We start from the raw sequence: 17,819 nt of genomic DNA, 5'->3' as shown, positions 1-17,819 counted from the left end.
CACACACCACCCTCATATACACACATACACACACCACACATACCCACACACCACAAACACCACACATGCACATACCACACACACAAAAACTCACACACCATAACCCATATAGAAACACACACACCTCATAAACACCACACACACATACATAAACATACACCCACCACACCACACACATACACACACTACACAATACACACCCACACATGCGTGCATTTTTGCCTCAGCTATTTCCTTCTCAGCAGCTCTTTCCACGACCTGGAATATTCCTTATTTTGCCTCCACACACTCATTCAGTCACCATTTGTGGAGGGCCCACTGCGTAAGATGAGTAATAGCTCATATTTGCTCCATGCTGTGCATCATTCTGAGCACATCTACACAATCTAATCGATGCAACAGCCCAATAAAATATTCTTATTCTCATGCTACGGATGAGAAACTGAGGCATGGAAAAGTCATATAATGTAAACAAGTTCCCAGCTAGCAAGTAGCTGATTCAGAATTTCAATCTAGACAGTCTCACTCTGGGAATAGTGATCTTGACTAGCTCTCTCTAATGAAGGATAGACAGATGATGGATGGATGGATGCATGGACAGATGGATGGATGAATGGATGGATGGATGGATGGATGGATGGATGGATATCAAAAGTTGAAGGGAGGCACTGTAGGTTAGTAGAGAGTTATTCCTGTGAAGCGGAAAGAGCGTGGCACTCACATACCTTTGGGTTCAATTTTTGGGTCATTTATTAGTTGTGCAACCATGGATAATGCACTTAACTTCTCTGAGTTTCAGCCTCCTGATCTGTGCAATGGGAAATATTGGGGCCTCTAGTCCATGGGGTTTTGTAATGAGCCTTTGAAGTGTTGCAGTTGAAGTGCTTGGCACAGCATCCGGCACATGCTGTCCTTGGCATTGTCACTTAGCAAAATCCACCCTCGCCATATTTACTTAAAACATCACATTGTGAATTCAACAGTGGGGGTGTCACCAGATTCTTTTGATAGCATGGGATCAACAGAAAACAAAAGACTTTGACTTCCAGAATGTGAAGTTATTGTTTTCTTGTTCAAAAGGATATTATCAAATAATTTATTCTATTAATCCCAGGGATTTTGAATCTCTGAAGCAAAAACTCACACTTAAAAACCTCGGCTTGCTCTCCATTTCTTCCAGGATAAAGTGAAAATCTACAACTGGGCACATAAGATCTTTTCAAATCTGTCCCCAGCTGTATGCAGTGGTTCACGCCTGTCATCCTAGCACTTTGGGAGGCCGAGGCAGACAGATCACTTGAGCCCAGGAGTTCAAGACCAGCCTGGGCAACATGGTAAAACCCCGTCTCTACAAGAAATGCAAAAATTAGCTGGGCGTGATGGCACATGCTTGTAGTCCCAGCTACTTGAGAGGCTGAGGTGGCAGGATCGCTTGAGCCTGCTGCAGTGAACTGAGATCATGCCACTGCAATCCAACATAGGCAACAGAGCAAGACTCTGTCTCAAAAAAATTATAATCTGTTCCCGATTTACTATCCGCCTCTTCTTTCACTCCCTCCTGCATCCCCTTCCCTCCTACATCTATAACCTTTTCTCCACCTCACTCACAGCTTCATTGACTCAGTGCATCCTATTTCCTCTGTCGCAAAGGGCCTGCCACATCTGTGACTGGACAAACCCCTCTTAAGATTCATCCCAGTAGTTGGGGTCAAGCTAATCTTTACCCCAATCTTCAAGGAGTTAGTAGCCCCTTTCTCCGAGCACCCTCCACTGCATTTTCCATGTACATACCTCTGCTCCACCATTGCCATTGATTACTTTCCTGATAACATCCTTGGTTTCCCCCACTGGTCTCTGAGCGTCTCAGGGCAGACACCATCCTTTACACGACTGTCTCCCCATCGTACAGTACAGTGCACACAGTAGGCAGTTCATAAACGCATATTAAATGAAGACAGCAAAATTTCAACCAGACCAGAGATAGCAATGCAGACTCAAATTCCTAGAGGCCTGAGCCATTACCCACACATGCATGTAGGAAGTTATTGGTCCCTTCATTACTCACTGTCAATTGTATTAATCCAGCCATCACTTATTAAGTACTTCCTATGTGCCAAGTCCAGCACTTTATATCTATTACTTTTTGTAATTCTTCCAACAAGCCTTTGAGGCAGTTACGTGTTGTAACTCAGATTTTACAGATGACACCAAGACTCAAAAGAGTTAGCCTCTCTCAGGTCACAGAGCAGTAGATGGTAGAGCCATGGTACAAGACAGCTACTGTTCTGTCCTCCAGGCCAGTCCTCCTCAAGCTTTTGGCTGTACTGAATTCCCCTGGGAATATTGTAGAAATGCAAGTTTTGATTCAATAGGTGGGGCCTGAGATCCTGAATCTTTAACGAGTTCCCAAAGTGAATGCCAATGCCACTGGACTACACTTTGAGTATCAAACGCTTTTGATTGTATACCCTTATCAACAAAAGAGTTTGAATATGCACCCCCCAAAATGGGTATTTTTTTTATAAGGCATATACACAAATTACTAAAATAATACACTACATGCAGATTTTTAGCTGTTTCAGCTGTTAAACATTTAATAGAAAAAACGAAAATATTAATAGAAATGTGAAAGGAAGATAGAAAATACTGAATAGAGATGGAAGTTCTAACATTTTCTCCCTAATGGATAGTCTTGTATCCAGTCTCTTGTTACTCAATAAAAAAAAAGCCAATTACTCTAAGTGTAGTTCTAACATTCTCTCCAGCATTCAGACTAAGGTAAGACTAGTCACTAAAGTAATCCCAGCACTTTGGGAGGCTGAGGCAGGTGGATCACCTGAGCTCAGGAGTTCAAGATCAACCAGGCCAACATGCTGAAACCCCATCTCTACCAAAAATACAAAAAAAAAAAATAGCTGGGCATGGTGGTAGGCACCTGTAATCCCAGTTACTTAGGATCTGAGGCACGAGAATTGCTTGAACCTGGGAGGCGGAGGTTGCAGTGAGCTGAGATCGCTCCATTGCACTCCAGCCTGGGCAACAAGAGTGAAACTCAGTCTCAAAATAAAATAAAATAAAGTTACTAGGTACTTTTGGTTATCGACAACTCACGCTCCTAAAATTGCATACAAATAGGACCAAATTTAGTCTTAGATAATTTAAAATTATAGGAATGTCGCCATGTAAGAGACCTGACCACTGGTATGGAGAATGATTCTACCACAAAAAACACAAAAATAAGTAAGACTTCTTATCTAACAGGCCAAAATCAATGTGTTAACCTTGAGGGTTCTATTGCTAGAACTTGACATTTGAATGGAGGATCCTTGCATTGTCATCTCTGGGTTGTTCAAAATGCCAAGAGTATTACTGTTCTCATCACATGGTACTTTCACCCAACGTTTTAAAAACCAGTTGCTGCTAAAGCCTAAAATTTAGCCAGTATCAAAATAGTCTAATGTATTTTAACATTACTCAGAAAGGTCCAGACAATGTTAAACTTGCAAAGAATGAATTGAGAGATTTCACTGAACGGCTGTCATATCACCTATAATATTAGCAATGGCTGGTTAGAGAGATTTGGATTTGGTGATAACAGTGTTGAACATATCTGGTTGTTCTTTCAAACTGCTGGCATGGCTAAAGGGGAGAAGGCATTTTAACTGAAACTCAGTGTCAGCTTCCTTCTATTTATGGCTCATATGTCATAACTTTCCCATAAGTCTACCTGCCACAAAGCTGAATGTATAGACCTCAATTAGCGGCTCTCCAATCAGTTCCTTAGTTAAATCCTTCCAAATCAATTAAAGCCACTTCAGGTGGCACTCTCCTGAGGTCTGCGCATCTAGCAGCATTCTGTGCAAATAGCAGGTTCACTGTAATACTCATTGGTCCATTAAAAGGTGCACCTAACATAGGAGCGATTACTAAACATTAACCATAGGAGGACAAGGGCCAGGTCATCTCCACTTTTATAGCCTTCATCAGCTCTAAGATGAAGATGCTTTGCACACAGAAGACATCCAGTAAAAATCTAAGACACCGATTGAAGTAATCAATTATATGAAAGCTTTAAAATATACTGTATCAATCTTGCCAACACCTCACTGTGTCGATGCAGGGAAGTCCCCTCGCCTCTGTGAACCTTGGTTTTCTCAGCCATCTCTAAACTCCATTCCAGCTTTGACACTCAATCCCCTCCCACTAGACATCCTTTATATATATATATATTAAACACACAGACACACACACACACTTAGCTCTTCATATGCATTAGCTCACATGTTGGGAGCTTGCTCGGCTCAGCCCGCGTTCCTTCCAGCTCTTGGCCAGCCTCATCCACACACCAGCAGTTCCGAAGGTCGAAATGTGCCAAAGGAGTGCTGAAGTCTGAGTAGGGCCCTGGGTATCGGCTGAGTTGGCCGTTTAGGATCTGCCAGAAGAGGTAGGGATCCAGGAGGACATTCTCCCTGGACTGGGACCGGTTCCCTTCCAGTGCTGCTAGTGGGACATCTTGCAGAGAAGGGTATTGGGACAGCACCGGGAAGACACCTTGCTGGCCAGCCTCATACAGACTCTGAATAAAGAGACCAAAGTTTCCGGAAGCTGCTTCTCTGTAGCTCATGATCTTCACTAGCAGCTCGGCAGGCATCAGCTCCTGGCCCTTGTTCTGAGCCTCCCATCGTTGGTACCACTCAAAGACCTGCTCGGGGGGCCCATCGCATTGCACTTGTCTCCACTGTCCATCGGCACTGCACTGTGGGATGTAGGTGTCGGAAAGGGTGGGTAGCATGCTGGAGTTAGGGAGCAGGGCCTGCACCGTCCTGAGGAAAGCTTGCTCAGCCTGTAATTGACAGGGTGTGGGGCCTGGGGAGGAACAATGAGCAGGTGTTTCAGTTTAAGAAATTTAATAAACTGGAAAGACTAAGATAAAACCACTTAACTGTCCAAACCCCATCTAAAACCTCATATAGCCATAGAAATAACATGAAGCTTAAATTTGTAAAGAATATCTAGATAGGCATTGCCCCATGACTACATCAGCACCATTGAAATCAGTTAGTGATCAGCACTGCAGAAATGTGGCAGTTCTTTAAGGCCAAAGAAATCTCCTTATTTACTCCTAGGTCTGATTAATATTATCTAGGCGTTCCGGGATCATTTTTAATATAAGCAGTCAATTTCATCTTTAACTGAAGTGTAAGCATTGGCTAGGAGTGGATTTCTATTGCTGTACTGCATTAGGTCAGGGCCTAAAGAGAGACTCAGGGAACCTGCAGATTGAATACCCACAGACTTACATTTCTTGGGCTTCCCCATTGCACTTCGAGTTCCAGGAATGGCCTGACCCTCAGCATCAACACAGTAACACTCTGAGTTGAAGCACTGGACAGGCAGGAAATATCCCTCACTAGTACAAGCAGGGACAAACAAGCTGGAGCCAGCAGGCTGGCTGCCCATGAGGCTTTGCATGCGAGCCCTTTGCTTTTCACAGTCTGTGGGGCACCTCGGCTGTCCACCTCTCACTCTTGAGCTGGGAAGCTCTTTGCCCCAGGAATCCACACACCAGCACTCTCCGGCAAAGCACTGGACATCTTCATAGCTTCCTTCTGTCGTGCATGATGGGACAAACAGCCTTTCAGGTGTCTGTTCACAGGTCTGGGACCTGAGCACCATTTCCATCACATCACCTAAATCTCTTGCCACATCTTCTGGCACAGAGATAGCATGTTGCAAGAAGAGAAGGAATTCTGGAAGCTCCAGGAGAGAAGCAAGGAATTTGAGGGCATTTTGGTTCTCCTGTAGGTTAATTTCAAAGCCAAAGCCGCCCACAATTGGCTTATTCATAGCAACATCCTTCTTAGCGGCTTCAGGGGTTCCTGTAGAAGAATTTGAATCTAATCCCACCGAGACTGGCTTGGCCAAATCTTCTAGTCTCCCTCCATTCGAGAAGCTTGCAAGACCAAGTTGCTGGAAAAATTGACTGAAGTTAAATGTGCCTCTTGTGCCAAGGGCTCCAGACAAGTTAAACTGGCCAAGATTCACCAAAAATTTCCCTCCAAAAAGGTTTTGCTGGAGTCTCTTTGGGTTGGTGGTAAACTGAAGGGCAAGACGAGCCAGCCCTCGGGAGGGAAAAATCGCTCGGATGGCTTCTTTGAGAAGACTCTCTGAGACAGAAAACTGTTGGCTCTGTCCTTCCACCATTGGGCGGAGGAGTCCAGAGTCCACAAAGAGCTCTTTGATTGTGGGTGGGCAGGATGTGGCAAATCTGGCTACTCTCGGAGAGGCCCATCTTTTCTCCGGGGAAGAGAACAGGTCGTGCTGGCTGAAGTAGCCTGAGGTCCCAAAGTAGAGTCTGGACAAGGCCTGCTGCCTTTTGGAGGCACAAGATCTGCCTTCAGCTGCATGAGACAAAGTGAAATGGGAGAAAAGGTTTTAATGTCACGAGCAATCCTGAGACAGCTCCTCAGATCTTTCAGGTGGTAAGATGCCAGAACATTCAATCAAGGACACCTACGTTTGAAACCACTTTCTTCTCTGTGTCGTTTTATTTTTTCCTTTCCCCTGAGCTACCTCTGTGGGGTCATTTTGGAGGAGTGACTATTCCAGGTGGCATGACCACTCCCCTAGCTCTCACTAGAGGTTGATCCCTTCTAAGGCAAGTCTCGTAAATACTGGCTCACTTTCTGAAAATCTGACCTCACTTGCCAACTGTACTCGGGTGAATAGTGTCCCCTCCCTGCACAGACATGATGTTCATGTCTACAGGGAACCTCAGAATGTGATTTAGAAATAGGGTCTTTGCAGATGTCACCAAGTTAAGATGATGTCATACTGGATTAAGGTGGGCTCTAAAACCAATGACTGGTGTCCTTATAAGAAGGTCATGTGAAGACACAAAGATGCACACAGGGAAGAAAGCTGTGTGAAAACAGAGGCACAGATTGGAGGGAGGCAGTCACAAGCCAAAGACACCAGGGATTGCCAGCAACCACCAGAAACCAGGAAGGGGCAAGGAAGAATTCTGCCATAGAACCTTCAGGGAGAGCATGGCCCTACCCACACCTTGATTTCAGACTTCTGGCCTCCAGAACTAGGAGGGAATAAATTTCTGTTGTTTTAAGCCACCTGGTTTGTAGTGATTTGTTATGGCAGCCCTAGGAAACTAGTACACCAACACATTTCTATGTGTATTTAATGAAATGATGTCTTCCAGCCTGCATTCTCTCGTTGGAATTCTCAATGGACTTTAATGCCTCACTATGTGCTTTTAGTGTGGCTAACTCCTCCTTGGGGGTAGTCTTGTCTAGGCTAGCTATGGTCTCCTTGAGGGCAAGAATCATATCTGAAATGCTGTTAGTGGTTCCTATAAGAAGAAATATTTTCCTATATTGTAATATATATTATAATATAGGAAAGATAAGACTTCCTATAATAGAAAACAATAATGCCCACCCAGTGTACACACTTAGAACATTCTTCTGGGCTTCTTGACCTTTCCTCGAAATTATTAATTTAACAGTGATCAACTCAGCCAACTCTTTGCATGGTCAAGTCATTCTATCTGAACATCTTAGGCTGACTCCAGCCACAATAAGAGAAAAAACATGTAAAATTTGAACACCAAGGGGCTGTCTCAGTTACATAGGTGGATGTAAGTAAGCTCCATTTTTCTCCAAAAAATCATAACTCTTACCTTTTAACCACCCCACCCTCAACTTTTAAAATATGTTTTTCCTCTTGATTCACACAAAAGCCAAAACGAAAGTCAGCCAATTTCCTTCTGTAACCAGGCAACAGAGAAAGAACTGGAAAATGTGGTGGGAGGGGAGAGACTGGCAGCATCAGAGCACGTAACATCCCTCAGCAAGGCCATGTCCTCTTTTAATGGATATTACAGGAAGGTATGGCAGAAATAAAGTTTACTGCTTTGCTTAGTCTTCTGCCAAATTAAGAGCTTACCCTTTCCATCCATTTGTTATGTAGTGTTACCAAAGCAAGGAAATTCAATTACTGTTTCCATGTGGCATTTGTTTCCACAGAAATAGGACCTGATATACCAGAGAGAAAAAGTGAAAATATATGATCCATCTATGCACTTGATAGAGCCATTTATGGTCTTCAATTTAGAAAACCATAGTTCTTCATTTCCACCTGGGAGTTGGACGGCACAACATTCTCTAGGTTTTAGTAGAAATGAAATGTGATTGCAAATGCCTTCAAGAAAGTGTCTCCAAATTTTCTTTTTTGACATTCTCACATTTAGCAGATACAATATAACCACACATCATGAAGAATATTCAAAAGGTTAAGTTGGACAAATGGAATGATTTAACAGGAATTATTGAATGAATGTTAATATACATATATAGAAGCTATAAAAAAAACCCTTCATTGGTGTATCACTATTCCTAATCTTTTAAAATCTACCCAGCTTCCCCAAGTTGGAAGCTTAGGAATGCTCCTGATTCTGCCCTTCCTCATCATAACATCCTTCAAAATTTCACCAGGAAGAGAAAATGGGGTCTGCCTGGAATGCCTACTAAGAGTTCTCACCGTCTCCCACTGTTTCTGCTTTAATGATAGCTCCATACTGGGTTGAATGGTGTACCTCAAAATTCATGCTCTTACCAGAACCACAGAATGTGACCTTATTTGGCAGAAGGGTCATTGTCGATGGGATTAGTTAAGATGATGCCTGACGGGATCAGGTGGAGCCTTAACCCAACATGACTGGTCTCCTTGTAAGAAGAGGAGAAGACTCACAGACAGACACAGAGGGAAGATAGCCACGTGGCAATGGAAGCCAAGACTACAGTCATGCTGCCCTAAACCAAAGAATGCACAGATTGCTGGTACCACTACAAGCTAGGAAGAGGAAAGAAAGGATCCTCCCCTAGAGTTTTCAGAGGGAGCACAGCCCCGCTGACACCCTGATTTTGGACTTCCAACCTCCAGAATAGACACAATACATTTCAGTTGCTCTCAGATGCCCACTTTGTGGTGATTTATTACCATAGCCCTAGAAAATCAATACAGACCCCATCATCTCTGGAACATGGCAATGACCTTCTAATTGGCCTGGTTGCCTCCGGACTGCTGCTTCTTTGAGTCTCTCCTCCAGAATTTCTTTGCCTTACATGCAAAACCCACGATGATACTGTCCAACTTAAAACGTTTCACTGTCTTCACCTGACCTCCAGGATGAAGCCCCCAGGCCTTTGTTAGGATAACAAAGACCTCATTGTCTTACCCCTGCCTTTCTTCAGAGTCTGGAGCACCACCCTATTCATACTCCAGCAATTTTTTTCTCTATCCTTCTTGCAAATTAGATGATCATTAGCATATCAATGCCTATTATTCTGTCCTTCTAATTTTGCTTCTCCTGCTCTCCACATAGAGAACACCTTTCCTTACTCCCCTCCTTCAAGAAATATCTCCTTAGAAGATTCTAATCAAGTGTGGCCTCTTCCATGCATCTTTCCTAAATGCCTCCTTCCCATACCTTCTGCAAGATCGAATGCCCGTCTCACCATGCTCCTTCAGTTACGTGCATGCTCCTGTCTCATGGCACATGGGAACTCAATTCTCTTTTATTTTTCTTCACCTATGAGCCCACTAATATTCCCTGAGCTCCCTGAAAAAGCAACGAGGTCTGACACAAGATGAGAAACATGTTGGAAGTTAATGATGATAAACTGGTTTTCAGACAGGTTGAGCTTGAAAGGCGAGTGGGGCACACCAGAAGGCAGTTGAATTAACGGGCTCCAAAGAAGTTGGTCTGGAGGACCGCTTAAGTAATAGGACGCGAGGCCAAAAGAGGAAACCCCCAGAGGAAACCCACCACAAGATGGCGGCTCCCCTTGCTGCCGGGTTCCATGGATTTCCTTCCCCTGGACATCCACGCACCAGCAGGGCCCTTCCGTCTGGCACTGTACCGCCTGATAGTCTCCGTTTCGGCGGCAGCTTGGAACATAGGGGTGACCAAAGCTGGTTGCTGTAAACCGCTCCACTTCACATTTTGTGGGGCCTAGAGGAAATCCACACAGTAAAGGAGAAGACAGTGTCAACAATGCTTGGTGTCTTCACAGCATGCACTGCTGCTTACTCTTAATGATTCTTTTCATCTCTGCCCTCACTTTGCTGGAGCAGCCACGCAGACCATAGCGACTTTGAAACCCAAGAGGCATCCCCTTAATGGAAACACACACACTGTTGGCAGCTTATTACTTACATCGGAATCTGCCAGAGATGACTGACTGAACTGCGAGGAACCGTCTCTGCAGTATCCGGTACAGGGTGGTTTCGGTGAAGGTGGAAGGAAGGTCCAGACCAGCAAAAATGGTGTCATAAATTTCATCCAGTAACAACTCCAAACCTGAGCAAAGACAGCAAGACTTTCAGAGATGGTCTCATTCAGAAAGGAAGCCCTGACCTTGTTGTGCAAACAGATATTGAGAGAGAGCCTTCACCAGCATCATTAGGCCATAAGTCTGAACAACACTTTAACAGTTTCCAAAGTCAGGGCTGCTGTGGATGGTTGTGCAAGTTGTTCATAGAACAAAGGAGCAGTGCTTATAGAATAAGAGATTAAATCCATCCTGTGCTCCACTCGCCAGTTTTGGGGCTGCCTCTGCCCAGAGCGAGGCACTTCTTTCCAGTGTGCACAAAGGCACTATGTAGGCCAGCAGCAGCTGCATTCACCATACTGCAAGATGACAGTTTGCTGAGGTTGTGTCCTCCTCAATGCCACAGCAGCCTGGCAGGGGGAAGGCAGTCACTCTAGCTGTGCTTTACAAGCAATGCTAGGCAGGCTCTCGGACCTAAGGAATCACACTCCCTCCCTTCAGATCACCTGAGGGGTGTCACTCACCTGTCTCAGCCAGTTCCCGCCCTTGGCTGTCAGCACAGTGGCAGTACCCGGACACCTCAGGGAATCTCCTCTGGAAGGAATTGAAGGTCACAAATGCATCTGGAAACCTTGGATAGAATGAGATTTATGGTCACCATTCATAAAGGCAAGTCATCACAATCTCTTCCTGTAGAAATAAATGTGGCCAAGTCCACGCCTAGTGAAAAGGAATGTCTACTTTCTTACGGCATGACAGTTGCTTCATGTTTCCTGCAGCAAATGCATTTCCTTTACGAATTAGTTTAACCTGGCTGGAACCAGGCTGGACCTTGTAAAATAAAGCTGTGCATAGCTGTCGTCTACTAATTAGCCATTTTCCTCGCTTATGGCATTTGACCAATTTATGCCCATGCATTTGTCTCATAGAGCCAGGCAGAAAGCAGTCAAGGCAGATCGCATTAACTGGCTCCTTTCCTGGAATACAGCTCTCGAGACTAAAGGCCAAGTCTGCTTTACAAACATATGGTACATTGGAGATGATCTCATTTTGGGAGATCAAATGACTTCAGGCCCCTTTACAACTTTTCAAAAGCTTGAAAAGAAGCCAGTTGCCACCACAGGAAATTCTTAAGAAGGAAATGTATCCAGTCCCACAGTTGAAAAAAAGCACAAATCAATGCAGCATCACTAACAAGGGCTATCCATCTCTTTCCATAAAATGAGGAAAGAGATTCCCTAATCACATCTGGCCTGGCAATTGTTATAACGAGCTCATCAGCTGGATTCCCTGTCTTAGAAGTAATAGAAAGGTAAGGTATACAAAGCCGTATTGAGAAGTTCTAACCCTGTGCAATGATTTAGCAACCAAAGAGGAACTGTTCATCTTTTATAACATTTAGAGATTTGCTTTCAGGCCCTATATAACTACATAACTTATATATGCAGCCCAAGCATAATGTGTTTCCACCTGTGTCTGAAATATATCTCCCAACAATAAGTTAACAGAAGCAGCAGCTCTGTACATTGATAGGCCAATTGCTGTGCAATCTATTCTAGCAAAGTGTTGCAAAGAATCTTAATGTCCAATAGTAGAAAATTAAGAAGTAAATTATAGTAAATGCCCTAAATGTAATAAAATGCTATGATTGAGGACAATGCTTATAAACTCTAGCCAAAAGGAAGTGTGTGTAACATTATGTAAAAAGGTTAGATTATAAAATGCCATATACATGTATTGCAATTACAACCATACAACTGAACCAGTATTGGAAGGCAATGTATGGTGTAGTAATTGCTCAGAGCCTGACTTTGAATTTCCATTCAAGTTAATAACTATTACTTAATTTGAATGGAAATGGATATGCAAAACAAAAGCTATAAATGCACCATAGGATTATGGATGAGTTTTTTTCCATGCTATTAATCTATTATTCTGTGTATGTGTGTTAAACAGAATGTTACAGTAAGTGTGTTGCATAACAAAAATTAAAAACTCACTTTGCTTAGTTGCCACTGATAGGTAGGTAGGGGGTATATAATAAAAGTTCATTCTTTAGAGCCTAGGATAATTCAATTTTAAACGTACTAATAACAGTATAATAACAGCTTCCATTTATTGAGCACAACTTTGTAAAAGACTACCTACAAAATGTTTTAATACACATTGATTCGTTTAATCCACCTAACATTCCTAAAAGGAAGGTGGTACATTTTAATCCCCCTTTTAAAGATTAAGAAGATGAGGTGTATGGGCCACTGTCTTGAACTAGCAGTGGAAACTGAGGTTTAAATCCTGCTCTTACCCACTACATGCTGCCTATCTCTGCCAGTGGTATTATTCAGTGTGTTTTTGGCTGCACCTGGCTTTTGTCCTACACCCTACCCTGCAAGGCATGTGACTCTGTCTGACACTGCTCCATATGCCCAGCACCTCGCTCTTCCTGGCATCTCATAGATGTTGATGACACAAGTACTGGCCCGAGGTGGGTTCTGAAACAAATTCCAGTGTGAGGCCCAAGTTTAAATCACTCTAGTTCCATGCTCAGCTAATTCAACCCAGAGACCCACCTCAATGTCCTGGTTCATGGCAGACATGACCTCCAGGGTCTTTGAGCCATCTTCATCCTACGACTTTATGGTCAGAGCCCCTCTCTGGGGGTTTCTGGTCTTATAAACTGCCCAGTACCTGGACCTACCAGTGTTTTTTTCATGGACCTCACTCTTGATATTCCTGTTCTTGCATATTGGAGATCACCCTGTCTTCGGCTCTGGAGAGGGTCCTCCCACCCTCCCTGTAAGACCACCCTAAGGCCCGCTACTGCCATCTGCGCTCTCTAGGACTGTTCTTTGCTGACCTCTAGGACAGACACCCTGTGCTGCCATCTTTAATCCCTTCTTGCTAATTCTGTATGTAGTGAGAAGAGCTAATATGATTGTTGCTATTAATTACTATTCATAAAATAATCACAGGTTATAGGTATGAACAATCAGAACGAACACTCTCCATATTTGTCTCATTTAATTCTCACAACCCTTTAAAAATCTCCATTTCCCAAATGAGAAAACTGGGATTCTGTGTGGTGATGTGACTGGGTCAAGATCATCCAGCCAACACCAGGGACCAAGAATCCCAAGTCCATTTCCAATGGCCTTCCAACGACAGCAGGTGGCCAAAGACTACCTCTCCAATAGAGCATAGTCCTTTGGGGGCCCTGTCCTGCAATCACCAGTGATTTCAAGTTCTGAATCTTCCCAATTTCCTGTGTGCCCACAATTTCATTTGATACAATTTGATTCTGTGGCTAATTTCTGAAATGATATCATCATCTATGCATTTTGGACTCCTTCTCCAAAATAATAATTAGCACCATGAAGATTGTTTAACTATTATTCTGCTACTGTCATTAGTGATTTACTGTCATCAGGGAACAGGGACTCTGTCATACTTTTAGCCTCCTCCTTATTAGATCTCCTGCCCCACATCAACCAAAAGAAGTCAAACTACTGAGACCGAACCCAAAGCCCAGATGAAAGCTGGACAGTCTGGCTCCATCGCTAGCCTTGGGCTAGCTGGACCAAAGAATGCCCCCAAAGGAGGTGAGTTTGAGTGGGATTCTAAAGCCATGAATGGTGATTTGACCAGGAGACAACAGAGGAGGGAAGAACATATCTAGAAGGGTCATTTACACGCCTCCAACTTCAAGGTGGGAGACAGAACCACAGGTGTGGGCAGCAAGGAAAATAGAGATATTGGTAGTCAGCAAGGGAGGTACAAGTCTGGTAGAGAACGCCAGGACCCAAGATTCACAGTCTCTGAAATACAGCACCTGAAGATGCTTTTTTTTTTTTTTGAGACAGAGTCTGGCTCTGTCGCCAGGCTGGAGTGCAGTGGCGTGATCTCAGCTCACTGCAACCTCTGCCTCCCAGGTTCAAGTGATTCTCCTGCCTCAGCCTCCCAAGTAGCTGGGACTACAGGCACCCGCCACCACACCCAGCTAATTTTTTATATTTTTGGTAGAGACAGGGTTTCACCATGTTAGCCAGGATAGTGTTGATCTCCTGACCTCGTGATCTGCCCACCCTGGCCTCCCAAAGTGCTGGGATTATAGGCGTGAGCCAGCACGCTGGCCCTGAAGATGCTTTTTATAGGCACTGGCCTTTGGAAACCACTGGTCCTTCAGCAGCAGGACATTGTCAAGTCCGATGGTCCCCTGTGGCATACGGTGTTCTCCCCTTCATGAGGACCTGAGGATCTGAGGAACCAAGTTCCCTCCATCATCAATAGAAGAAAACATTGTGATCCCTGAGAAACTCTTATTTTTATCTGGTAGAAACCAAGTAACTTAGGCTATTTTTTCTTTTCTTTGGTTACAGGGAGCTCAGAGTCAAATATGCAGCCCCTCACATTTGTTATGACTTTGTAGAATGAGTGATGTGGGCCAATCTTTGCCTTGCCTTATTCTGATTTTCTACTTTTATTTTGTCTTCCTCATGATTCCCTCTAATTTCCATTTTTATCCTCTTTTGGGCATATCAGAAGAAAGGAGGAAGATAAAATCTACACAATATTTAAAAATTAAAAAGTAACATATATTTTGGACTACCACTCCAACAAAGCACAGTCTTTCAGGAGCCCTGCCCTGCAATCACCAACGAGTTCAAGCTCAGGATCTTCCGAATTTTCTCTGTGCCCACAATCTAGTGGAAAAGGACGTTTGCCTTTTGTTGAATAAAAGGCAAAATCTCAGGTAGCCATAGAAGAATCCTCAAGAAAGCAAATGCTAGCGGAGAGGCAAGGGGTGGCATTTCTGAGTTTATGCTCAGATTATGGCCAGCCTAGACAGAGAAATTACAACCAAGGCTCAGAGGAATGCGAAATTCTGGTCTCCACTGGGCATCTGGTCTTGTTCATTTTCAGAGTACGATTCCTGCCCCCGGGCTCAGTCAGATTCTCTAATGTCTCCCACAGGCAGTTATTTAGAAATCTAAACACTGACTCACAAATGAGCCATGCATTTCATTCTCTCCTGCACTAGGGAGGGTGCTCCTTAAAAGAAGAGGCCATACCGGGTGCGGTGGTTCACACCTGTAATCCCAGCACTTTGGGAGGCGAGATGGGTGGATCACTTGAGGTCAGGAGTTCAAGACCAGCCTGACCAACATAGTGAACCCTATCTCTACTAAAAACCACTACAATCCAGCCTGGGTGACAAAGTGAGACTCTGTCTCAAAAAGATAAATAAATAAATAAAATAAAATAAGCGGGGGCCATAGCCTAGCAGAGCACCTGATGCATAGCCAACCACCGCAGGTGTCTGTAGTGAGGGTGATCTGGTGGTTCCACAGTGAGGATTTCTCCATACAGTACCTTCCACGTTCTGGTTACAATGCCCCTTTACCATATATTAAGACACATCTGGTCCTTCTTCCCACTGGGCAATCTGGGTAGTATGGGTGGCTAAGGCATTTGAAGTTAGACTGGTTGCTAAGAAGTTTGAGTGTGTTTAGTCATTAAGGACAAGGGTTAATAAAGAAGTCAATTAACTCAGATCATTAAGGCTTTGATAATGGCATTAGCCGTGCTTGAAGGCTCTTAAGACCTTTACTTATAATCTGCTTGGTCAGAATGTGTGTCCACAGTTAATGGTTGGGCTAGCGCAATATGAAAGATGGGGCATGAGTCAGAAGGACCAGTGAAGCTTGCTCCCCATTACAACATGTTTTTTTAAAATTTTCCAGCCAAACAGATATTGTAAGCAGTGGCCTTCTTGAAGGGCAAAAGGACCTACTTCAGATGGGCAAACACCATTGCCAAATTCAAGTGCAAACCATCACCCGGCACAAAAATAACTCACAGCAACAGGTCAGTGAATGAGCTGCCCACAGGATTCCAGCCTTCTGGTAGCCCCAGGGAAGTAATTGCCTTCTGTCACTTCTCCATTTGAATTTTCCCCAAAAATCCCCATAGATTCAATATTCCAAAACAAAGCTTGTGGCTTTTCCTTTTCAAATTTATCCTCAAGAATCCATCCAGAAACCAGAGTTAGGAGTCATTCTCTACTCCCCCCGACCCTCACCTCCATATCAATTCCTTCATCAAATTCTGTGGGTTCCATCTGGTAAATATTCCTCCAGTCTCACCCCACCTCTCGGCTGTCCTCTCCGACGCTTGCTCCATGTCAACATTGTTTCTTGCCTGGACTAGTGAAGTAGCCTGCAAACTTGGAGGGTTGCCTCCTTGCACACACTCTGCTCTCCCCTCACCATTCCATTCTTTCAGAAATCCAAGTCTGATGTTGATTATGATACACCCTTCCCCAACCCCAGGCTTCAAATGCTTGCTGCAATATTGAAACATACTTACATTGAAAAAAAAAAAAATTACTCTTTGCTGTCTGAAATTCAAACATAACTTGCCGTCTCGTATTTTACCTGGAAACCTGAGTTGCTAAGCTTAGGCCCTCTATATGGCCTCCAAGGCTCCTTCCACTGTGCCCAGAGGAGTCACTGGGCCAGCGACTGCCCAGGTCTACTTAAGTGTCGGAAAATCCCTGATTACAGCTGGGCTTCCAGTAACCAACCACTCAACCCTTCCCATGACCTTTCAATACCAGAATTTGCTCAGAGACATGCTTGCTTACAAAATGAAAAGGATCCCATTTCAGGAGTAAATTTTTGTGTTTCTTTTAAACAAAGGATGCTTAGTTCTGAACTTTTGCATTTAACTCGACTGCCCTCTTGTGGAAATAGCTGTGAATTGTACCTCAACCTCAATGTGGCACCCACCCTCGGATCATTCACCAGTTCCTTAAGCACAGATTCCAGATCTGCTGCATGCAAGGCTGTATGCCATGCACTGGGGGAACAGAGATGAGTTACATTATGTGGGATACTAAAAGGAGCCAGACAGTTCAGACAGTTCTAGCACCTAAGCTTATTAGCGTGAGTTCCTTTACCTCTGTGTTTCAGTAATCATTTTTATAGTAGGGACAATAATTATCTAATTATTTCTGTAAGTATTAAGGTAGGTTAAAGGATATAAAATTCCTTATATATAGTAAGCAGTCAGGTGATCTTGAACTGAGAATACGTTGGTTTGCAGCAATGAGCATTCAGTAAAACTGGCTGAGATTTATACGTGCTCGCAGGCAGGCCAGGTCTGGAGGGAAAAAATCTAACCTCCGTTTGCTGAAGCTGGCTGATGCATGAGAATTCCCTACGGAAGTATAGTAATTTACAACTTTGTAAATTCGCACCCATGGTTTCATAGGTGAGGCCTCATCGAATCTTCACTATGATGTAATGAGCAGGGCATTGTCCTCCATTTGATGGATGGGAACACTGAGGCTCTGAGAGAGTAAGCGGCCAGGTCACTGTGCTAAGCAGTGGCAAAGGCAGAAGACAGAACCAGGCAGAAGGCAGGACCAGGCAGGTCATATAAATGGATGAAGTAGGCAGGTGTGTGGCA

At 43.9% G+C, this 17,819-nt stretch overlaps 1 protein-coding gene across 1 annotated transcript in view; it reads right to left on the bottom strand.

The window, feature by feature from the left end:
• The window catches only part of TG (thyroglobulin), a 273,223-nt gene that overhangs the window by 247,809 nt on the left and 7,595 nt on the right, over window positions 1-17,819 (bottom strand). Inside the window, exons 6-10 of the mRNA XM_028852295.2 lie at window positions 10,874-10,980; window positions 10,235-10,378; window positions 9,845-10,030; window positions 5,301-6,401; window positions 4,282-4,866 (exon numbers count right to left, since the gene is read on the bottom strand). Of these exons, the coding sequence (XP_028708128.2) occupies window positions 4,282-4,866; window positions 5,301-6,401; window positions 9,845-10,030; window positions 10,235-10,378; window positions 10,874-10,980 (2,123 nt within the window). The remainder of the gene's footprint in view (window positions 1-4,281; window positions 4,867-5,300; window positions 6,402-9,844; window positions 10,031-10,234; window positions 10,379-10,873; window positions 10,981-17,819) is intronic.

Source organism: Macaca mulatta, chromosome 8 (assembly GCF_049350105.2).
Source record: "Macaca mulatta isolate MMU2019108-1 chromosome 8, T2T-MMU8v2.0, whole genome shotgun sequence".
Lineage (NCBI taxonomy): Eukaryota > Metazoa > Chordata > Mammalia > Primates > Cercopithecidae > Macaca > Macaca mulatta.
This window is presented reverse-complemented; position numbering and strand designations above follow the sequence as displayed.